Source organism: Scatophagus argus, chromosome 18 (genome assembly GCF_020382885.2).
Source record: "Scatophagus argus isolate fScaArg1 chromosome 18, fScaArg1.pri, whole genome shotgun sequence".
NCBI lineage: Eukaryota > Metazoa > Chordata > Actinopteri > Scatophagidae > Scatophagus > Scatophagus argus.
Genome location: NC_058510.1, coordinates 6135066 through 6160308, shown reverse-complemented (window position 1 = coordinate 6160308; position 25243 = coordinate 6135066). Strand labels below are relative to the sequence as shown.

The window sequence follows — 25243 nt, the reverse complement described above, 5'->3', positions numbered from 1 at the left end:
AACAAGCCCTGTCTGTTTATCTTGAGTAACCCGGTCATGATTTCTGGAAAGAGACATTTCTAGAGTCTTTCATATCTATTTTTTTACGGCACTTTGATCACCACATCTAGTTTCATTACATTGAAGAGGGTTTCGTAAAAACTTTTACAGCCCACTCCACAACAAAAAGATCTCAGGCATGTATTTTTGTGTTTTTAGGTATAGTTTGTTTTATCAGAGTTCACAGCGTGCAGTTAAATCTGCTCAGTGACCCAGTTTGCCCTTCAACTACGAGCACTTCAAGGTCTCCTCACCCCTTGTGTCACATACCTGGCAGCCTCAGAATAAAAAAGTCCACGTTCCATCAGCCTTTGAGCCTGCGGGCCAGGAACAGCCTGGAATAAAAGAGTGGGAGAAAATAAGTGCAAAAGGGGAGATAATTCTGAGTTATTACGTTGATTAGATTTCCAGAATGCTAATTAAAAGATGTTAGAACATGGGCCCAGCCAAGGATCAGTGGGCGCTAATGAGGACCAATAGGCCTCTGTAATCTGTGCTGTAATGAGAGTGGTTTAAATGTTAAGTTTGCACGGAGAAGAGTGGGGGGGTGGGAGGGGGTGGACGGACGGACAGAGCTCAGTTAGAGCTGCAATCCTGGAAAACCAATCCAGCGCCGTCATTACAGCCAGTAATGGTGAGGTTTCACGGCCTCAGCAAAAAGACAGAAATAAAAATAAAATGAGTGAAAAGCAGAGTGAAATTCAATTATGCTAAAGGGTTTCTGCACAATAAAAACATTTTATTATTAGACAATTAACAGGATGGTTTAATGGCTGAAGGTCACATACCCCCTTGTCTTGTATTACGATGAGGCCTTTGCAAAGTTACGGGGCAGTATCTTTTAATGGGGAACCAGTTATCCCACCGTGCTGTTCCTTCTCTTGCTGTTTTACCTCAGGTTTAATGGTTTCCACAATTTCCATGTTCAGCATAAAAGAGTGCAAAATTGTGCTCAAATGAGTCTCAGGTGTAAAGCATTCTTTCACCGTTCCAATCTAAATTTCCTGACTTTGGATAGCGAATATTTGCATTAAAGTGACAGGGAAAACAATCTCAGCAACAAAAAAAGCACTTAGTTCATATTCAATACTGTCATCTGTAGGGTTGCAGCTAATGATTACTTTTATTATTTGAAGACTCATTCTGTCTATAAGATGTCAAAAAACAGTTTAAAAAAATGCATGAAAAAGAAAAGCATCAAATTCTCACATTTGAGAAGCTGGGATCTGTTTCACTTGAAAATGAGGATTAATCCACCATACATATAAATATTATAATAGTTGCAGATTAATTTTCTGCCACTCAGCTGATCAGTCTGTCAACTAATCATTTCAGGTTTATTCACCAGCTAGACCACCAGCTAAATACAGAGATAGGAATGACAATAAACACGGGGGAATTGATCTGCTGCGAATGGAAATGGCAGAATAATACAAACCAGACGGTTAGGAAGTCAACTGAAATTAGAGCAGTCGTTACTTATTCAGTGGATGGTCGTTATTATCAAATGAGTCTTACTGACAGGTGCACCCCACTCATTTACAAATTAGACCATATCACTATAATCAGCCTGCTAATTTATCACAAATAATGAGTCGTGTTGAAAACAAGCTAAAGGCTCAAGGAGAATATGACTCTAATGGGCCTCACTGTTTACGCCCTTTGGTGCGCAAGTTGGAGTGAGTTCAGATAAACGTTATCTTATTATATGTAGCTTCACATTGCGATGGACGAATCCTTGGACTTTATTACCAGTTTGGTTTGACTGCAACATTTTTAACAAGTCAGCACAGTTCAAAGTCATGCTAGCAGCTTTGTGAGGCTGTAGTCAGTCAGAGCGGCGCTTTGAGCTAAATTCTAACATGCAAACATACTCATAATGCTAACAGGAGACGGTTAAGCATAATATTTACCGTGTTCAGCCTTTGACTTTAGTGTAATAGCATGTTAACTGTTGTTAATTACTTGCCAATAGGTGCAATACAAGGTAAAGGTGATGGGGAAAGTCTTTCGTTTTGCAGGTATTTGATCATAAGCCAGAGTACTGGACAAATTAAAAATATGTGCTTCATGTGCCATATGTGCTTCATGTGCATGCACTACAAATTGTTTAAACAGGAAAAGAAAAGTTAAGTGATCATCAGAGTTCTCAGAATCCATCCTCCAGGGAACATGTGTAAAGTCTAATGGCAATGCACTCAGCTGAAATATTTCAGCCTGGACCAAAGTGATGGACAGACTAACTAACCAGCTGGCTAAGAATTGAAACCGCCTTCACTAAAATCATTACAATAAGTTTAAATATGTAGAAGTACTGATAAGGTCTAACGTTTGAGCTTTGGTTCTCATCGTCAGAACCGCAATCAGCAGCTTTCTTAACCTTGGTGACACACCCCATCATGAGGTATCAGGTATGTGAGAGTTGTGTTTAACCAGGCTAAAGGCCTAACATCCAACCTGCCTTGTGGTGCAGAAAAAGAAATGGTTAAAATTACAGCGGGGGCACGACAAAGCTGAGGCTATAAAATCATGCCATTTAATGCCCCCTCTCTCCCTCCCTGAGCCTGGCTCTCTGGTCTACTCACCATTAAGCCAATTCATCACCTCTTCAGAGAAGGCCATGAGACAGATCCAGTCTATCAGTCACTCTCTTTAGGATGTGGTTACTGTACTGATGATCAAGGATTTCTGCCACATTAGACATGGACGTAAAGCCCTGAGGCCAAATCTAAACATTGACTTTAGCTAGGTGCTCAAAACAAAACGGCTCTTTGTTGAAAATGTGAGTTTGAAAAGCCGTGGTAACAGTATCGCAAATCAAAATATGAAAACACTGATGGAGCAGTAATTTAAGATTCTGTCTGCCACTTGAAGCCAGTTGTTTGATATGTCACTTTTCTAATGACCTCTCGATAGAGGGCCCCGGATTTGCATTTCTGGTCCCTGCTCTTGTAATGGAAAAAGGTACAGCAGAGCATATTTCACTAGGCCTGTCAAACCCACTCACGCCCCTCTGCAAAGCACTCAGGAACTTCATTCCATCGCCGCCCATTCTCACGGCCACGCTATGAAATTGACTATGACAAAATTAGCAAACCTACACTGTTTGGACACATTCCCAATATAGTGGGCTTCTCTTTTTTTTTTTTTCCCCAAAATGCAATCAAGCCCTGGAACATCAAACACGAAGTCTCCTTGAAAGTTGTTCGGTCTCTTCGGTGCAATATCCGGAGCGGCTATAGATTTATGTAATGGCGAGCTTGTTAGGGAGATTTCTCAGGCCTATTGACAGTGACGTGCACTCGGGTTTGGCAGAGGTGACATCTGGGAAGCACAATTCTGCTGCACCACCACGCAAAAGCAATTAGAGATCTATATTCCCAGACAGGTCCGGAATTCGCTCTACGGTGGAGGGAAACATGCAGTTTAATGTCATTATTAACATGACATGCACGTCCCTTACACCGTCTTCAAATGACAATCAAAGGGTCATCGTAGAAAAGCGGGGCAGCAATCATTTAAGACAAGACTCTGTTGTGTCGGAACATCAGAATGCATTTTCCAAGTGAACTGTCCTGGGGATAAAAAGTGTCTAAGATGATGAAGAAAACACCACAGAAGAGTTTTTGAGCAAGCAGGGAGCTACAGAAATAATACCAGCTATCAGACAATGTCACAGCTACTGTTAAGTTAGCAGAGCAGGATTGTTAATTAGAAATGATTCTGTTTCAGTTGGCCAAGCTCTGCTAAAACATACACCACTTCAGCATTTAATGAATCTTAACTGGCTAAAGCAATTAGTTCAGTCTATTAATTACTATAATCACCCATTAACATGTTGGCCTTCATTTTGACATGTTTCATGGATGTAACGAGCCTGTAGCAAAGCCGTTTCCGAGGGATATTTCTTGTTTAAGTGCTAATTATTTTGTAATTAAAGGATAAGGCCTGGCATTATGTTATATTTCTTATTGTCAACAACCCCCTTAAAAAAGACCAAAGCCTACAATGTGATAGTCCATCTCTTAATTCTTCCAAACGTCTACACACAATCTGTGGCAATAAACCTCAAGCCCAACTGAAGATGCAAAACTCTGAAAATGGGTCACGCAGACTTTAATTTATAAAAAAGGCAGAGTACACGATGCATTTGTCAAGGACTATTTTCAGCTGTGGACTGATACAGGTTTGATGCAGGAGTGTTTCCGGTGACAGAACAGCGTATGCGAGTTTGATTCAAAATAAATATTTGTTCTCAAGAGAGAACGAGTCGCTCAGATCAACAGTGACACACCAAAAGCACACCAAACATGTCTGCTCGCAACAACCCTTTAAATAAAACGGGCAACAAAATAACAGTGGGACCCACCATCAAAAAAAAAAAAAAAAATCAAAAAATCCTTTATAACGTATTATTTTATCTTTGGTTTATGATGCAAACTGTGTCCACAGAAGCAGAAGCCCGGCGTTCGCTGCAATGAAATAAGGTGGAGGTGGAGTGCGGTAAACAAGGCGGCCCTGCTCCCCAGCTGTGAAGGTGACACAGGGATGCTACACGCAGAACAAGCCCTTTTGATTAATCACAGGATATTTACTAGCTCAGATCTCATCAAGGACTGCAGGATCACAGGCTACATCATACACGGCCCAAGAATTTACACAGCAGAGTTAACCTGTCACCTGCCACTGTCCTCTTCCTTACATCTATAAACAGTGTGTATAGGTTGCCCGGCAGTTACACACACCACAGGCAGGCGCCCTGAAACAGCTCCAGAAGTGATTGTTTTATTTCCACTGAAACAATATAACCTGCAGTCAGATGCTCAACACATGTCGTTTGATATAAAACCTTATGGCAGAGGGGAGAAAGAGTCATTTATCTCAAGGTGGTCGTGGTAATGGGATACAAGAACGTGAGCAGTTTTCTCACAAAGTAAACTACAGCACTGTAAGCAGTAGCTTGTCCTGCCAGCATGTAGCAGTGGGATGCTTATTGCCTGAGGAGGACATACAAGCCAAGGACTAACTCAAGATTACAAACAGGAAGAGATTAAGTAATTGTGATTTCCGATTGCTTATAATACGGCTTTAATAATCAATTCAGCACTCAGAAAAACATTATTTTTTCACAGCTGGTGATTTAAAAAAAGAAAAAAAAAGAAAAACAGCTTTCAAAGAGTAAAAATTTTATTTTTATGTCTCTCTATATATGATTGTCTGGGAGATCAAGGAGTCTCTCAGAGGTCACAAGCACATACAGCATTCTGATCATTTACATGCTTTTTTAAATTTTGATATTTCACAGCTTTAAACAGCGTGAATGCTGCACTTACATTCACCAGGTGGCAGCGTTGTAGTCGAGTCACCCTTTGAGTCCCAGTCCAGTTTCGAGTTCCCAGTGTTCGAGTTCGAGTTCGAGTCCAAGTCCAAGTCATTAAAGAAAAATCCAAGTCAAGTCCAAGTCGAGTCCCAACCAAATATATTAGTGTATAACTATTATATAACATTGAACTTAACGTGGATGGTATCTTACGCCAAATTACTATGGTATATTACTTAAAATAAAATAAAACACCTGATTTATCCCTGATTTATGAGTCTGAATGCAGTCAATGCTCAAGCCCGAGTCGAGTCACAAGTCCTTAAAATCAGGGCTCAAGTCCAACTCGAGTCTGAGTGCTGGACTCGGATACTACAGGCCTGCCAGGTGGACACGGGCACATCTCATTAAAAATTCTGATGCAGTTCCACATCTGTTAAATATGTAAACGAACAATTCACAAGTTCACCATATGAACTTAAATGGTCAATCACAGGTCGTCGAAAGGTTACAAAGTCAGTACACAAAGTCAGTAAAATCTGCACCTGTATAACTACGTTAATTACTGTGTTTTATTCAGAGAACCCGTGTATTCTTGAAGACAATAAAACCTGTTGTATATTTCTGTTCGTTTGAGTACATTTCTGAGTAGATTTCTGTACTTGCTGCCCCCGTGCTTCATCCTTCAGCATCAAGGAATTTAAATCAGATTGAAGTATTAAAACACATGAATTAGTCCCACTCTAATTCTGAAGCAAAACAATAAAATTCTTTAAAACACAACTGTGCCTTTAGCCGTGGCTGACTGGTAGGATTCGGTTGTTCAATTAGTTGAAGCCAACATGGGACAATAATTATACGACTGTAAAAAGCATTTGTCTGAAAACTGCATGAAATCGATATAGACGTAACCTTTAGTGTGTCCTGCGAGCTGTCTTTTTGTTGTTTATAGAACGAGACAGAGGCTGCGGTCTGAGTGCTGTGGCCCTTCTGTGTTTATGAAAGAGTCGGGATAAAGTGTGGCCTGCACTATTGTGTCGCCTGCAAAATGTCACTCCACGGTGGGGGGGTGTCACAGCAGACATGTAACAGGAAATTCACAAAGAATGTTAAAAGGACAAAATATGAGGCTCTTACAAGGAGAATGTATTATATCTATACTTTATGCTTCCCTGATAGCTTTAAATTGCTTTTGTCCCTCATCCATACAAATGTAGCCCTCAGCGACGATTTGAGACAAAACACTCTTGTTTGTGTTGAATCACAAGTGATCTGCAGTGTTTAAGCAATAGATCACTTAGCGCTATTGAGTCAGATCTCTGCCGCTTTAGCCCTGGATAAATAGTTAGTCTATTAGATGAGAGTGTTTTTGTCAGGCTCACCATCTCCCAGATATTTCCTCAGAGTGGCGAGTCACATTAGACGCCAGGAGGAAGAGTAATTTCTGTGTCACATCCTCTTAGCCCGACCTCGCTGACAATCACCAAGAAGAGAGCGTTCTCACTAAAAATTAATCACATTTGCCTTTTTAATGGCATCCCTCAACCCTCTGCCAAGAATTCACAATCATCTCCCTGCTATTGTGCTGCTCCTGCAGCTTGGTATCTCTGGCGGTGACAAAGTGATTTCAAGGAGTGCATCAATACTTACATCACCTCTCTGGCCCTCAGTTTTCAGTGTTGACACTACAGCTCTCGGAGCCAGGCCTAACTGGCAGAAGGCCATCCTCTTTAGAGATAAACAGACAGAGATATGCAGCAGGGGATTTAAGGCTGAAATACAACATGTTTTTAGATAATAAATTGTTAAAACAAGTGCACTCACCCTGCAGAGATAGTCTTCCAATGAGAAAAGATCAGGTGCCTGCAGGTGGAGTCTGAGAAAGTCAACGTTGTGGATCGAAGCCCTGACCTCAACCCCGTCGAACACCTTTGGGATGAAATGGATCAGAGACTGTGAGCCAGGCCTTTTCGTCCAGCATCAGTGCCTTTTAACTTCAGCAGAGGCCAGAATAAATTCATTTTTGCAATGACGTCATGCAAAACTACATTTCAAAAGCAACTATTATATATAAAGTCTGAAAGTCACAAGAGATTGGTAAGTGCTATCAGTAAGATGCAGATCCACTACATCATTTCACTTCACTCTTTGAAATGAACTGAACTCGGGGTATAAATAACAAGATCATAAGACCTTGAACCACATCATTCCCTCAGTAAAGACAGAAACGCTTTCTCCTGCCATCAAATATTCAGACAGACTTGTAATTCCTTGTGAGTGAACAGCCTTGTAAAAAAAAATGACTTGGAAACAAAACACTTGTGGTAAAACAATGTTCTGAGGACATTCTGTCAGATTCCTCTCTTTTTTACAGATTTCATCACTGAGCTGCTGTGGCGTAAATGCTTTAAAACACTCTGACATAACATGCTGCGCCCAGAGACCCTCTGCCTCTGAATAATGAATCTACAGTATGTTCCAAACAGCTGTCTTCTTGAAAGAAGTTTTGTTTTTTTGTTGCTTTTTTGTAAATCCTCATCTCTCCTGTTTTTAGAAACCAACATAATTTGAGAGAATTCACCCACGCCTCGTCACAACAGCAACTGACCTATCAGCGGCGCTTTGACTCGTATCAACCAGCTGTTATTGGCCAAGTAGCAGAGACAAAGTCACCATCATCCTCCATTCTTGCTGCCCCCGCTCTTCATATTTAATTCAGAGGTTGTGTATTTCTTTATGATTGCAACATCTGTTTGCTCCCAGTGCCAGCTCCCTCCGTCAGCCACCCTCTGTTCAATAATTCCTGTCCTGACCCCTAAGAGCCCCTGACATCACAACACCGGCTGCTGCTTAAACTTCACCGGGAGCAGGTGCCTACCTCCAAATCATCTGGCTTACAAAGCTGCATCACCTCCATCAGTGATGGTTTTTTGGTTGTTGGGATAAGCCAAGCGGACATTTTTTTTGTCCAACAAAAAAAAAAAAATAAAGATAAAAAAAGATCCTCACTTTAAAGTGAAACCCAGATGACTCGGTCTGATCTCATTTTCATTTGTTTTAATTTTGCTTAAAGATCCTTCTGTTTCATTATGTATGTCATGTATGGGATGTGGACAAAATAATGTGAAAATCTCAAGGAAATGGACACACAAACTCAGCTACAATCATTTAGAACAACACATAGAAAAATACCAGGAAAAATAATAATGTGTTGAGAAGGAACTGATGTCAACATATACAGAACTGGTATGCGAGTTACCTTTGGAGAAGTATTTGACATTTAGTTACTTTGGTCCTTGAACGATAAAATTCGTCTTAATGCCAACAAATCTGAAAGACAAAAACCCTAATATTTCTAACCCCATATGCTTTTTTTTTTTTTTTACAGACTTTTACAATATTTGTTATTATATTTGTGTCATTTAAAAAAAAGGGCTTAAACTTCTATATCCTGTTTAAAGAGACTGTGCTCAGTTTACTAACATCAGATTTACAGTTTGTCAACACTGGTGAGTAATCAAACAATTCTATCTGGTTATCTCAGCGTGATCCTCGTTGTCAGAGACATCGTAGGTGGCTGGGTGCATAAACAGATGCTACCCACTGACCTTAGAAAACATGGCGGAGGGGGCCAGATGTTCGGATGACCTCACAACCTTGGGACCAGCTGATGTGGCAGTGATGGAGATGGGTACTGGCAGAAGAAACTGATCTAGTGGCATCAGAAGTTCCCATTTTTCCCGCTTTTTCTGTGTTGGTCATAACCCCCCCCCCCCCCCCCCCCCCCCAACCCCCACCCCAAAACTGGGCAATCCTGGAAGGCAGGGAAAGATGGAGGACAGACGAAGAGAAACATGCAAACCCAGAAGAGAAAGAGAGACAGAGAGAGGGAGGGAGGACTGGTCAGTGGTGCTGACGGTTGTCACAGATGTTGAGTTCAGCACAAAACTCTGCCAGAAGCCATCATGTCAATGCTAAGTTAGCTGAATGAACAAGAACAACTCCAGGCCCTGCCACTTTAAATCTCACTCAAAATTCAACAGCTGTTTCTTGAACGAATGCAGATGCAAAATAATGATAATAATGCCTACTTACAGCTCCTGCTTAGAAGCAAACAATCCTCCTTGGCCACACCCTGTACACATGGTGTCTTATTAGCTCCGCATTGTTCAATTTTAGAAAAACGAGTTTTTTTGGCAGGCATTGTCAGAAAGAAAAAAAAAAACTGTGAAAAAAGTTTTTGTTCTAGAATAGTGTTGTTAGAGAGCTAACAATTAGTGCTTTAAATATTCAAGAATTTTTTTTTTTCCTCTCTTCATTTTCAAAGCCGTAACACCACCAACCAGTAGCTGTCAGAAACAAGCATCTTTGTAACGTACATCCACAGTTACATCAACATCTTTTCTCCTCAAATCAACGCCTTCGCTTGTCTATTCTGGCATCTGAAATTCTTAACATTTTGACTGGGTGCATCTTGGCTCCAAGCTTCTTCACTCCACTCAGAGTATGTCTTTGTGCCAAGGCCACAGCCTGTGGCAGTTTTCCTAGTGACAGATGAGCATGTCAACGTGTTTGCGTGTCTGTGGTGTGTGTGTGTGTGTGTGTGTGTGTGTGTGTGTGTGTGTGTGTGTGTGGTGAAACAATAAGCCCTATAATCAGTAAACTGTGCTGTTATGGGTAGTACTGCCAGGTTATCCAGTCACCAGCACACCAACGTATTGATTAGAGATGATAGCATCCATATAAATAAATAAAAGCAAATGCAGATATGCATGTGGGCTCACAGATACACAGAATTAGTGCAGGGACTTCTGAATTTTTTTTTAACTTCCTTTGGTACACAGTACTTGGCCTGAGACAGATGGACTGATAACACTCTCTTGTTGTAATTACTTGCTGAAAAACACCGTTACATAAACAGTGCAGCGATTTGCATATCCCAAGATGCATCCAAGAGCAAACATAGAAGCTGAAATTTCCCAATTTGTCCGAAGACTCTCCCTAAATGATAACAGCATAAGTCAAGAAAATAGTAAATGGTGAGCAGCACCAAAAGAGAACTGCGACATGTGGATCTAAATCTGTCCATTCTGTCTCCAGGCCTGTTGGCAAAGGGCAGCTCAGCTGTAGCAGGCAGATTGTGTGAACAGCGGACTATGAACATCTCTCCACAGGCCGTACCAAGGTGTCTAATCCAGGAAACACTGTGAACATACACCCTGTGGGCTCCCACAGTGCACTGCGAAGCCCACATCCCAGTACATGCTGCAACAAATCCTCCATCTTAAGCCAGTTTGTCTACTGCTGAGTCTTAAAGCTTTAAAAGCTTAAAATACCTAACAATATGCTAACAGGATACGATTATTTTATTGATTTATATACTAATCAGTTTGTTGGACTCACTTTTGAGCATTAGTGATTTTGCAGTGTATCGTGTGAAATGTCATAAACCTTAAGATTGGTTTGCTTTGGCCTTTAATAAAACTTGTGAGAATAAGTGACATTTTATTAATTAGAATGCTAATATTAGCAGATTGCAGCCCACATCAATAAATCTACATAACACAAAGCTAGAGATTACTAAAGAAACATGTTCACATCTTTTGTCTTGTGCAAGATTTCTGCACGTCTCAAGTCTATGTTTGTGATATTTTTATAGGGTTTTAAAAAAAAAATCCTCACTGGTAAATTTATAGATAATTCGTTTACACATTTCGGCACTTTACCTGAAGAAATATTGCTAGCTCGCCTAGGAGTGCGTCTGCTGTCCAGCCCCTGTCATATCGGCTGAGCCTCACCCACGTCACAGGGTGTCGTGAAATGACAGCTCCCAATGTCTGCAAAGATGAAGCCTCAGGAGGGAAGGGAAAAAAATGGACGGATCAAAATTTCATACTCCCAAGTATATCAAAGTGACTCCTGTCAGCATTGCATCAAAGCGTAGAAACAAGAACTGTTCATTTTTACATCTGAGAGCTGGACCGTGGAGGGGATGTTCTGGGGGAAACTGAAGGTGAGCACCGTAAATTATGCCGGGTGACTTACAGGAAAAATAGTGACAATGAAAAGCACCTTGTCACCCATCACCCATTTCGATTTATGACAGCGGAGTCAAAATAAGGCTGTGACAGAGGGTGAAGTTGAAGGGAGACTTTTGAGACAAAGATGAGGGTTTGAGTGATTTTTCAGAGATCTAGTTTCCTTACGTCCACGTGGACCTCATGTGACACAGCGATTACATCTTACATCTTTTGAGAACTCATTTACTTTGTTTTTTTAGCAGGATGTAGCCAACACTAGTTAAAATTGTAAATACGCAAGTGACAACTGCCACTGTGCATTCAACAAGAGAGTAAGAATTTTATTAATAAAACCTGCTTGGAAACTATGGTAAAGAAAACAGGCACAGCAAGCAAAAACACGATCACGGCATAACACAAAACAACAGTGACAGTTACCATGGGGCAAGCCTTTTTACCTAAGCAGTCTGGATAAACAAGTGTGTGTGTCTTTGCTTGTGCCGGCCTTTAGTGTTATAAGATACAGAGATACGACTTGTGCAGCGATGACAAAAATTATAGGCTTGAGGCTAAAAGAATCCAAGGCAACTAAAATCTGGTTTTGTCCCAGGGCCAAACCCTGCACTGCGGGCCACTTCTGATTTCAGCACTAGCTGGTGTAACGCAACCAGCCATGCATTGGCATTGGCCCTCCAGTTAGAGCAGCCTCTTAGGATCCTGTCACCCGAACTTATCATACACCCACACACACGCACACACAACCACGCACACACGCAAACATGAAAAAAAAAAAAAGCAGCTCATTTGCTGAAGCAAGAATGCACAAACCTTTATTAGCAGCAGAGATCCCTTTCTATCTCAGTTTCCGGTTCTCTGTGAGGCACACAAACCTCCTGCGTGAATGCTGCTCCCTCACACAGGGACCATAATTCAATATTGCCCAGACTACTGAAACCTCTCCAGAATCTCCACTGGTCAAATACACAGTGGCTGTTAACACCAGTAGCAGAGACGTCCCTCTACACAACATAAAACACCGAATCCCCTTGTTAAAGTGGCCGGCCCATCTCTCTCTCACCACTTGGGGGTGGAGGAGGGGGGCTAGCATACAAAGTTCAACAACTGTGAAGAAGGAACTATTAAAGAGGACACACAAAGCAGTGACCTTGACTGACAAGTGCTCTTCATTCTGGCCATAAACAGCAGTGGGGCCTGATAAGTGTTCATCGGTGCGGGGAGTAATGACCTATCCGTCAGCAGCGGTTGGGCTGTGTGAGGTAGTATAAATGGAACATACATAATGTACAGCAATAATACCAGCACGCTCGCAGCCTAATGTATTATCATTATTCTTGGGGACTAGGTTTTTTTTCCCTCCTCTAACCCTGTGTAGTGTGCCTCAACACGGTGGGTAAATGCCTTCCGGCCACGATAATTTCATTCTAATCTTTGTTCCATATTATAATTTTCATGGTCAGAAATGCACCAGGAAGCTATGGCACGTTTCCATCAAGAGCTAAACAGAACACAGGCCATAACTGGAGGTTTTATGTGACTGTATAACCCCAGTTCTTAGAGCACCAGTCAATTTATGATAAGAATGGGGAAAGCTGTAAATTTATATGTGATGGCCCATCTTAAACAACATCATTACGGGCCAAACCAGCCTCTGATGGAGCAGCTGTATCCATACTTAGAACATGTTTAAAGAGGAGATCAGAAAATTCGATATTTACGACGTTAAAATACAATGTCAAATTTCACTACAAAAATTAAAAGGTTTGTGAAAAAGGATACACAGTATCGATGTAAAAAAACTCCAACCCACACTAATTATTCAAATTAAGGGTGATAACTAAACAAAGAACTTACAGAGATCATGTGTTTGTTGAAGTGCATGCTGCATGAGTGACGAGCTACCAGCTCATTTTGATTGAATATCATTATTTAGTGATCTGGGGGTGGGGAGTTGAAATACTGACGAACAAGTGCCCGCACAACAGTATTCGACTCACTTCTGACTTGACTGAGATGAATGGCAAGCAGCTTGTTCAGCACGTCTGTCATCAATTTGACCTGGACTTCATCCTGGCCTAGATATTAACATTATCAGTGTTACACAGAGCCAGGTCAGAAAGATCTCTAGTGGATCATCAAAATACTTATTTTTCCTCCTGTTTCCAATTTCTTAAAGTGTGGGAAACAGACATATTTGCTTTCTTTGTGAGAAGACTGACACCACTCTCATATCTGTCCAGTATATATGAGTTGACAGCAAGCAGACAGTTAGCTTAGCTGAGGCTAGCTACTTTGCTAGTCTGGTCTGAGAGGTGATTGTGACATAGTGGCCAAATTGTGCAGGTCAGGATCATGAACGTCTCACTGACATACACAATACTAAAGAGGTCTCATTTTTAAAAATGTTCTTAAATTTAAACTTGAACTTAGTCTTAAGATCATGTCTTCTCTTATCTGGTGCCAGTATAAATGAGGTTTTAGTCAGGAAGAGACAAGGACCAAAAGAGAACATTTCATTTTTTGACAAAGAAAGGAGCACAGATTGTCATGGACCAGAGAGACAGAACTGTGGCTGGTAATTAATTCTTCCTACTGGAAAGCTGTGCAGTCCGGTGGGGTTTTTACAGCTGGGAAGGCAACAGCGCCGACCCACTCTGGCCACTAGCTCATAAAAAACAAAACTGAAACTAACTGACACCAAATCCAACAACTCTCTAAAACACACAAAGATAAACTACAAGCTAAAGCTAGCCAACAACTACTAAAATCAGAAAAAAATCCAACAACTGTCTAAAATCGCCAACAAGCCTATGAAATACTATAAATACAGAACGAACTATAAAACTGACACCAAAATAAATGCATATAATCCACTCAAAAGGGGGCGTTTGGTGACGTAGGCTCCTCCTCCAGCTCAGCCACTCACAAAATTCAATTGCAATGGCCATGTTTCAACCTGTACATCGCAGTCACTATGCATATTTATCACGCAAAGTGTACAATTAAAATACTGTGCACTAAAATGTCAAGGTATGGACTTGAATCGATCAGTAACACTATTAAATCTCTACTAAAATTGATTTTCAGCAGAAAAAAGTGGTTGCGTAGTTTGGTTACTCATTAAGTATTCAGTATGAAAAGATTAATTGATGCAATGTGCTCAAAATTAATGACTGTAGGTCTGCCAGTTCCTCACACCTTTAAGTGATGATCTTATCAGATCACCACAGGCTTGAATGTATGTGCAACCCCCCCCAAAAAAACCCTGCAATATCATCATCATCATTATCATATAACTAATAGGAAAAAATCACTTCTATCAAGTTTAGACTTTGCTCAGAGATCAGATCATTTCCATCTCACAGTGAGATTACATAAATAACTATATAAACATGTTTATCTGCTTAGGTCCAACTCGAGACCAAATTGGGAATGATAATCCTAAGTTTCTTAAAAATAAGCTCTCTTGTTTATCTCCAATGAAAAAAAATATATATCGCATTCCAAAGTACTAACTAGTAAAATCTAATAATTCAGTCTAGAATTATATTGCATGTGCTCAGAGTTGTCATGCAACACCCTTAATTAACAGGCATTTCTGAGGCCTCCCACACACATACTGCTTCAATCTCACAGCCAGTGTCCTTGTCCAAAACTCATCTCTGCTCTACAGAAACAAGAATGTGCAAGGCTACAACACAATACAACATTTCCTGTAACACAAGCTGCATGTTGTAAGAAGGTATTCTTGGAAGGTGAAAAAAGCTCCTTTAGGGATACAGAAATAGGAGTCCTGCATTTCCTGGAAAAGTGTTGATAGTCAGACGCTAAAATAAAAGATAAATCCCTGCTCACCGTTACAACAGCGCAGTAGCTAATGTTCAGCGATGAGACTATTTTCAGGATTAAATTAAAATTCTTAGGAATTTAGGCCTGATGTGAATGTTGTAAATATTGCGTGAAGGCCCGTCTCGTCTCTTCCAGGTATCCCTACAGAGCAGAGGAAAAATGAAGGATGCCTCCAAAGCTTGGAGACAGTAATCTCCCCTGTGGAGGTCAAATCTAACATGGCAGGTTAGTGTCTGTGGAGATTGACAGCCTGGAGAAATACTGCTGCCAGGCAACCACAACGCACAGTGACAGTAAACACCTCCCAGGAAAAAGGCTGGTTAGGAAGCCTTATAGAGCGACTGTCAGAGGGCGCCAGTCGTCAGCGCCATCGCTGACTCCGCACTGACAGACTCTGTCAACCTATCTCTATCATATCAAAACCATCTCAATAACGTCAACATCAGACTCACCCAGGAAGTATACAGATCCAATCTCTACACATCTTCAGAAACATTTGTTAGGAACCCTTATTGTTAATGCAACAAAAATAATCAGCCATTAAATTTATGACCCTCTGACTGACAGGGAGCTTGGAAAGGACTGTTTATAGTCATGACAATTTGACTTCCTGTGACCATGTGTTGTTTTGTGTCTTTTCTAAGTTACTGATGATTTGTAGAAAACCATTAAAAGTCAAGCTGAGTAAAAGGAACAGCTTCAAGACAAAATATGCAGCATTCCTGTAATTCAATGTAAACCTTTGTGATAAATATGGTGTTTTCAGGGCTGATACTACTGCATACCATAAATTATTTGGAACTGATCAACATTTGCAGTAAAAAATGAAAAGGCTTGCGACAAAATTTGGAATAGCCAGTGATGCAATGCAACTTGACTATATTTTACTTGAGCATTACTGTACTTGAGTAATACTCAAGTTAAATTTAGTTATACTTATGTACTTTACTTTTTATTCCATTTATTTGACTTTGGCTTAAGTTACTAGTGATGACAGACAATGATATCAATCATTGTTAACTGATGTATACCAAAGTGATATATGCCAAAAGTAAAGCAGAACAAAGGGACAACTCTTATATATCATTACAATAAGAAGCAGATGAATACATAAAGATGAAAAAAAAAAACAAAGCAAAACACGCTTACGCTTAAGTCTGTGTTGTTTTCTGTGGTTGCACAGATATTGTAATGCAGTACAGCAGACCACTAATTGCATGAAATATGTTATCTTACAGGCTTGTGCTGTCTGCCTTTCATAAACAAAGGCTGACAGATCATGCCCTCAACCAGTGACCCTGCTGTGAGCATATGCACTAATGCAAGGTCACACTGGAGACTGGCCACATGAGGAGAAAACAGCCATCCAATTTGCCTTGTGAGCCCAACACAAACTACTCATGTAGTGATCATGCCCTACAATAAAATGTCAGTGTGTTAAATGGGGCCCTTTTTTCATTAGCAGTTCTAAAAAATGCTGCATCTATAAAATATAGGAAACCCTTTTATGTCCGGGAGAGGAGAAAATGATAAAGGGGATATCACTGCCAAAAAAATCTGTTGTACGCTTATGGTCAAGCAGGCTTCGTTGGCTCCCACAGAGCTCAGCTGTGTGCAAAAGCATAACAGTTCTTGATTTTCATGATGGCTGGTGGCCATCTTTAAATAGGAGATCTACATATGACGCTCGCCATACAGCACAATGACTGATAACAGAATATTACATCTGCCGCAGAACATGCCATGCTCCAAATACTAAACAATCTAGTTAAAAAGCAAAGAACAAATAACCACCAAATAACCAGCATCTCATTTCAAACAAGGAAGTCATATCAAGGCTCTGATTGGTCTGATTACGAGTGTGGGTGGAGGTTGAGTGTTGATGTGAGAGTGCCACAGGGGGTGACGGAGGTTATGTGGGGTGGGGGGGGGGGGGGCTAGAGGAGGCAGAAAAGACAGGCAGACAGACAGACGAACAGACCTATAGCCTGACGCCGTTCTCCCTCATCCTCTGCTTGCCCTTTGTCATGCACCCTCCTCACCTCCAGAGCTGTCACTGGCTTGTCAGAACCAATCACAGGATGCCATGCTGTCTGCCAGCCATGTACCAGTTTGGACAGGATGACATCAAATTTCTGGTGCTACGTGTCAAGGACCATATGAAAACAGATGTCCTCATTACTGGGTCGCCCATGATTTAGAAATACTACGTATGCACCTTCTTTTCGCAGAACAGGAGATTAAGAAACATCACAAGGTTGATTTTTTTTAAGTCCATCTTATTTTTGATGTGGGTTAGCAGTTAGTCTGATGTTGTCCAAGAAAGAAAAATAAATAAAAAATCATCAATTTAGGGGGAAAAAAAATATGTCTTATCATAAAAGATATGATTTTTTTAAGCAAATAATGCCACATAGGGGTTGAAATATGCACAATCCAAAAACCTAAGTAAAACAGTAAAGACAAACCCAGTGAAAGCCCGATCACAGTGTGATAAAACAGTGACATGTCCAAGCGTGGTGTTATGCATATATGAGGCCCTCTGAGATCCAGCATGACAAAAGTAACTTTATTGAATGGGACAGATCGCTGCTTGTCTGACTGACTTAATCTGTTTGATTGAGCAACGGGACGCCTTCGGCTTCACAAGTCCTTCAAAGGCCGCAGAATCTGCAAGTGTGAAAAAAAGAGGGAGGAAAAAAGGAAAAGAGAACCCCCCCCCCCACCCCACGCACACACACACACACACGCTGCTAGATGCACGCAGACGCACACATTCTGGAGGGTTTATTTATTAGCTTTAAACATCTTATTCATTGCCCTACCACCCAAGCCTTTTCAGGTCATCAGCCTCTAACAAAGACCACAAGCCTGAAAAATCTGTCAACTGTCAGTGTCATTGATTAGGAGCAGAGCACAAGGCAGACGATGAGGCTTCACTGAAGCCAGCCATTGAAGAGTAATAAAGGGCCGAGTTTGAAGAGTTTGTGCCTGACAATAACACTGCTGCTGCAATTTTCCTCTAGACTCAAAAGCATGCCGCATTACAGAGCCATACATTCATTTGCTCATGCTTGACGATCTTATTATGGGGATCTAACTTTCCACTCCACCCACTTTTTCACCATGCCCATCCTAACACAAAGCAGACCTCAGCTATCATTGTGCTTGATCTGAATTTTATTTAGAGCTCCATATGCTTCTCCAGCCTACTCTCAAAGCCTGGCGTTGATGCTTGGCCTCTCTTGGCCCGTTAACCATTAAAAGAGGGGCCATTCTGTCACCACACTGCCTATTGTGGTTAAGGGACAAAAGTGTGAGATCATGAATGAGTGCTTGGCAGTCTATTGGAGGTTTCCATCCACACAATTGAACTGAGATTCTGCACCTGATGCAACTCAAGCATATATCTTTTGAAGAGAAAAGGGCTTACTTTGTTTGCCTTGCTGATAAAGTGGCCCAGTTAAATAACACTGGCATGTTTTCATTTTAAAGCGATTGTCCGACTGATTTTCAACATCTCTGCAGATGCATATGGTTTCTCTCTTGCTGTCTTATAGAAAATGCAGCTAAATACCTAACCAGACCACCAGGCTGCTATGGGCACCCAGACGCATAGTTAGCCACACATGAGATCACAGAGGGGCTGGATGAAACCCCAGAGATACTCCACACCTCACAGCAAGGAGCAGGCTGCAGAATTACCCCTCTAATGTCTGTGGGGGCTTCCTCTGGACACACGTTTCCCCTACACTTTCTCCCCTCGAAGTCGCCAAAGCTGTGTCTCTCAGTCTCCAAGTCCCCCCTTAGTGACAATTTGTCCACATCAGAGAGCCGTCATCCCTAACGAGATCTGACTCGTGACACACAGATGGGGAGGGGCTGGGCACGGGCAGCGCTAACGCTGGGTGCCTGCTTGCCCCGGGGCTACAGAAAAACGCCATGCTCAGACTGCCGTGTGAGAGAACACAACTGCTTTCTGCTAAGCTCTGCTTTACCACCATAAGCTCCACCAGCCCACATCACTGGGCCGTTACAACAGAATGGGACACAGTAAGAACAAGGAGTGTTGTTAATTATATTTGTATGCACATGAGCAATACAACTTAAGGCCCATAAAACAAAACAAAAAGTATTAAATTGTCTGACATGAACCCCAAATCTTCCCTACTATCTTAGCATCTGCTGTCACTGATCTTACCAAGTTCTCCCAGTAATAACTGAAAAGGATAGTGCAGTTCATAATGCACTTCATTAAACCATTCAGCCACTTTCTTAGCACACAGACACAGCAAGTCCGTGACTAAACAGCAAATCATGTGAAATAAGCTTTGCATTGTGACAAAGAACAGACCCTTTCAGCTCCTCTTCCATTCAGCTGTGGAACCACACATAAAAAGAGCTGGCCAATATTTTCTTTAGAGCCTTTGGACAACTTCTGTCAGCTTCAAGTTTCACAAACCTGGTAGAATATCATAACTTTATACAAAAAAACAATAATGTAGTTCTAACTTCTGTTTCTACACACAATCTTTATGTTAATTATAATATTGCTCACATATGTTTGCACAGTGTCAGGCGATATAAGACACACACACTGCACATCCTCTAGCCCCCTCCCCAAAGAACTGACCCTGCCTCCTAAAAATCACAGCCTCTCTGTTCCGGTCAAGTGCATCAGGCAGGCAAATGTATGCAATTAGGTCACATTGGCCAGTGTGACCCACACAGGGGACAACAGTCATTGCCAATATCTTAATAATAGTAAAATCCTATCAGGGCACAAGGACAGAATTGTCTGAGGGAATCACCTTAATAAATAAGACAAGAGATAAATAAAGCAGAGAGAGCAAGTGTACACTGCATGATAAGAATTAAATTATCCTCCAATGTGCTGTGCTCACCCAGTGCTGGCCTTTAATTTGGAAATATAAAAAGGCCAGGAAATTATGTTTTAAATCGGTAACAACCTGAAGCCCACCTTTAAACACTCGCCCATATACAACAACAGCTCCTTTAAACCCTACTTTGCCACAACTTTCTTATCAAAAAAACCCATGTGTCACTGCCACAAAACACAAATAAATCAACATTTTTCTACTCCTTTGTTTCCTCTCTCTGCTCATTTTTTCCCCCCCGTGTTTCCACTATCCTCAGCCCTGCTGGCTGCTCTCACCTTTCTCTCCTGGCCCTCTGGCCCTCATCCTTGGCTCTGGCTCCTGACAACCTCACCCACTGAGCTACAGATTGGCCGGCACACAATGCCCCAGATCCTCATTCACCAGCACAATGCACTCACCAGCCATACACCTTCCCCTCTCTTTAACTCTCACCAAATCCCTTCTGTCCATCCCCTCATTTTCTTTCCCTCTCATTCATTCTCTTCATTCGTTTAATTTCCTCAAGCTCTCTCCAAGTCTATCTCTTGCCTCTCTGACTCAGCCTTTCTGGCAACTTGGTGGTGACCGGTGGGCCGACAACAGAAACCATCTCCCGCCTTATTCCGGTGCAGGGCAGCATGAACGGGACGAGCCAGAGCTCACAAAGCCACTGCCGAGCGAAACAAAGGTTGTGTGCTCCATCATTCAAACCGGGGCCACTCCGACAGCTGCCTCCGCCACGCTCACACTGACAAACGGCCAGAAAAACAGATGGTTTGTGCATTCATGACCAGTTTAGTGGAAGCCCAGGAGTCACCCCCATTCAAGGGGAGGGTTTTTGTCAGCCATTCCATAATAAAGCTTTTCAGTCTGGTAGAAAATTAGAAATGCATTTTAAAATTGTCACTTAATTATTGAGGTCATCCCAGCCCCATGGAGGAGAGAGGAAAGAGCTGAGGCACTGGCTTTGTGACACATGACTGATCTGAAAAGATGGGCTGCCTCATTTCACTTTTTAAATCCTGCCAACACATTAACATACATTTGTCAGTTTGCTTCTAAAAAGCAGATGCATTTTGGAAGCCAACTATGCACCGTGGAGAGAAAGTTCATCATCTCAACATCTGATAAATGCTGGCCTCGCAAATCTATACGTCACTGACAATGAATCAAGTAAAGACATGGGGTATCAACATTCTTCGTTAATAAAATTATTAATAACTCACTTATGAGATGTATTACAAGCACACATCCTTCAACTAGAATGCATTTGTTCATGCATTTGCACTTACGTGCTGAATCGTGCTGTTCTCTTGTTGGGTCTCACACATCATGTCAATCAAAGTGCCACACACACGCAGGCACATCTGCACCATAATTGATAGCAGATGAGTGTGTCCAACCCTCTGAATCTTTTATCACCTCTGCTCTCTCAGACCCATATGGTTAAACCATGGCCCAGGGAAAGGGGGCACTCAGCTCTCCTGTCCAAGGTGTCCTCTGTCCTGGGTACGTAAAGCTCTGTGTCGCAGCCCTGGAGTCCTGTGCATAAAGTTACAAAATCGAAGGACTGACAACTGCTGCTAATGGACATTTCAGCCCCGAGAAGGAAAGGGTCTATCAAACTCAAACAGGATAAAGAGGTGGAAATGTTTGATATTTTCTCCTTTTTGCCATTGTATAAATAAGAAAGAAGTAATTAAACAGTTCAAATACAGGTATATGAGACTAAGTCAACCACAATAATTGTGTATGTCACATCATTAAAAAGAGCTTAGCGGTTGCTTAGAAGCAGTGAGGCGTGAACCATACTGGGCTTCTGAGCATCATCATCAAGCTCTTGGCAACACACCCCAAAAAGTCATTTTCAATTGTAAGAGAAAGCATTCACAGTGTTGCACTATATCATACACAATACTGTTCACACAGATTAGCTGGAGTGCCAGCCAAAATGACATTGACTAAACTTAGTTTGTTTGTTCCCCCATATTAAATTAGTTGCACATCTTCCAGTGCCCAGAGACAGGGCCTAACAATGCAGGGGAGAACGGCTGAGCAGATATGAATTAAAGATCACGCCAAGCCACCGCACGTCTGTCTCTGCTTAGAAACCATCTGGACGTTCAATATTACATCCCTGTCCACATTTTTCACTCTGATCAGGATCAAAGTTTTTCGACAGGTCTTCATGATGCATCACACCCAGATGCGGCTGCTGGCTGAACGCATTTGCCGGGGTCTCGCTCTCGTCCCGAGCACTCATGTAATGGCCTCAAAAAGTTGCCTCTAAGAGACGTCGCAGCTGGGGCAGAGATAAAAGCCACTTACTTCTCATCTTAAATTAGACAGAGTCATCATGTCAAGAGGTAAATTAATCAGCTGTAGAGTTTATAAGTATAACCTTGGAGGGACATTTAATGACAAAAAGGAATTGTTATCAGTCCATTTAGGTAGAATTGTGACCTGGAGCAACTAAATGCTACACTACCATAAAATAGGCATTTCTGATTTTGCCGTGTAGTTGTTTTCTCACAAAGACCACAAGCATATCTTAACTATTATGTGATCTAACGTGTTGTGATCCTATTAATAATCATGTAGGCTCAGCATCATTGCGCTGGCCTGGTAAAGTCAAATTAACATAATCACTGTCATCATTAGCATAATTTCTGTGCTAGTTTGTCCGTGTTACTTACTGTAATGCATAGCACAATAGAGACACCAAACAGCATGTTACACACTGCGGATAATAGCAGACCACACATTCTTATTGACCTGTGAGAGCTCTTAGAATATAAACAAGGATTCACCCGACACCTTTGAACACACACACACACAGTATGAAGCCGATTGTACTGACAGCTTCTGCTTGGTTCCCACTTAAGCACTGCCCTCCACTGACTGTCCAAGGAAGTGCATACAATCAATATGGCAACACAACTTCTCCTCATCACTGCTCCAAGTTAATACATCTCTCCAAAGCAAAGACGACTTCAAGAGTGGGTTTATTAGCGGACAGTCGGTGAATAAGAGACCCCTCCCCATCCCACTCCAGGCCCCTATCCTGTACCATTTGCTGTTGGACTGCACCCCTTTGGCAGCAAATAGGAATCACTCCCTCAGAACACGATGTGGGAGGTGTTCAAAGATAGACGGTGACAGAAATCTGCAGCCGGTGCCAAAAGCGCTGGCATTTCAACGACACAAGCAGTGACTCTGAGACGGATGTGATTTGATCAAATAAATGTGACAAAGTGTGAATTTGGATTTTTTTTTTTAAAAAAGCAATCGGATTAAATAAATACAAGCTAGAGGAGGGTATAAACAACTTGGAAAATAATTCACAGTATGTTGCTATGTAACAAACAAAATTATTTTTCAACAGTAAAAATATATCCTCGTTGCCAGTATAGCCTTTTGGTTTGGTGTTGTGTATAATTCTTAGCTCAACCAGCTGGTAACGAGATGATACTCAAAAGTTCTTCTCTAGCCAAACATTTTTTAAAAAAAAGAAAAAGGACAATTTTTCCATCTTTTTTCAAAGGCTGTATAAAGCCACTCCTATGAGATTCACACCAAACAGCGACAGCATCTAAGCAGAAAGTAATTAAACCCCCAGTAGATTGTGATCACCATTCATGAGTGGCATCAGCTCCTAGTATGATATACAGTACAGGCCCTGTCAAGGTGATTTCTCACTGCTCACCAGCTCCTCTAACAGCTCTCACCATGGCCATCACACACACACACACAGCTGCTGTGTGCTGGTCCCTCCCAAATTAATACCCACAAGTGAAACCGTGACCTGCAGAAGGCAGCCCCGACCTGCCGTCCCAGAGCTCCTCAGTGGATCCACCCCCTGAGCGTGTCACTCTAACTCCCCCTCCTCCCCCCCAACACCCCGCCAAGACTCAACAAGGACAAGAGGGTGCATGGGATGAATAAGATAATCACTGACACAGTTTGTGTGTGAAAACATCTGCGTTTTGTTTCCTTAACTAAATTAAAAAAAATAAATAAGTCACCACACTGATACACCTCAGGATAGAAGCAAAAATAAATCATCAACACATTCAAAATTTCAGGCTTTCATAATTTCTCCTGCATTTTCTCTGATTAAATCTTCCTTGTTTTCCACTGCACAATCTTGCAAATTAAAAAGAAGCTGATGTCTTAGCTGTGAAGGATTGGACAGCGGCGGGACCACAGAGCAAAGCAGGAAGTGAAGAGACTCAAGGCCAGAGAGACAATAATGGACCTTGTCCGTACAGTCACCAAATGGCTACTGCTTGGTTAGCTGTAAGCTCCATTTTGGGACCTTTGGTTCCCATATTTAATTAAAAATCCATTATCGCCTCTCAGCATAGTGAGCAGCACTTCAGCCCATACCGTCCAGATCTGCACTCTTAATTGGTCTTAAATAGCTAAATTGCTTTTCATGCAATCTGTCTTCCAGTTCTCAAAAAAGAAGTTGAGAAAGAATTATAAATAGTGCAGCGTCCCCACATCCATAATGTGCCTACTTAATAGTGATGTGTGTTACAACAAAAGGATTCACACACATTAGTGTGTTTACATGCACAAATGCATGCACTCCAGACCTTGTGGCAGACCTTGCAGGAAAACTTGTTTAGGTGCTGCATTAATATTCAAAAGGTGACGCTGCCAAAGCACCTTGAGCAGATGCACACTGGCACACATTGATGGCCTGAGTGAGGAGATGCAAGGGGGGAAAAAAACAGTATAAGAGACAGAGGAGCTTTCATAAAAAGAAAACAAAGGGAGATGCTAAACTTAAAAGATGAGGGCAAGAAAGGAAACAAAAACTACTTGTAAAGAATTAATAAAAGACAATAAAGAGAAGAGTGAAAGATGAGCTCTCCTTCATCGTTACCTCGTCGAGTGCAGCCAGGCCCCAGCTCCCCTGGCAGAAACTAAGTGGCTTGCTGGCATATGGTGTAACCTCCATTTGAGTGCTAAAAGCTGGATATTGTTTTTGTGGAGCAGATGTTGGCGGGCATGGCAAAAGGCACAGCTGACTGGGCTGCACAGCTGGGAACGGTGTCTGTGACCCACATACAGGGGGAGCAGTAGTCAACTGAGAGCCACAACCTTAA

General features: G+C 41.7%; 1 protein-coding gene across 10 annotated transcripts in view; it reads right to left on the bottom strand.

Moving 5' to 3' along the window:
• The window catches only part of LOC124049557, a 119340-nt gene that overhangs the window by 81132 nt on the left and 12965 nt on the right, over positions 1 to 25243 (bottom strand). For 8 of the 10 annotated variants that reach the window (XR_006841429.1, XM_046371337.1, XM_046371333.1 and 5 more), the window contains exons 3-5: positions 11086 to 11211; positions 7184 to 7288; positions 7010 to 7087 (exon numbers count right to left, since the gene is read on the bottom strand). Coding sequence is in view for 9 of the 10 variants with exons in the window: in XM_046371337.1 (XP_046227293.1) it covers positions 7010 to 7087; positions 7184 to 7288; positions 11086 to 11211 (309 nt within the window). In the remaining variant the exon portion in view is untranslated. Of the gene's footprint in view, positions 1 to 7009; positions 7088 to 7183; positions 7289 to 8967; positions 9125 to 11085; positions 11212 to 25243 lie in introns of those variants that run through there. The other 2 variants (XM_046371335.1, XM_046371338.1) reach the window with 2 other exon arrangements.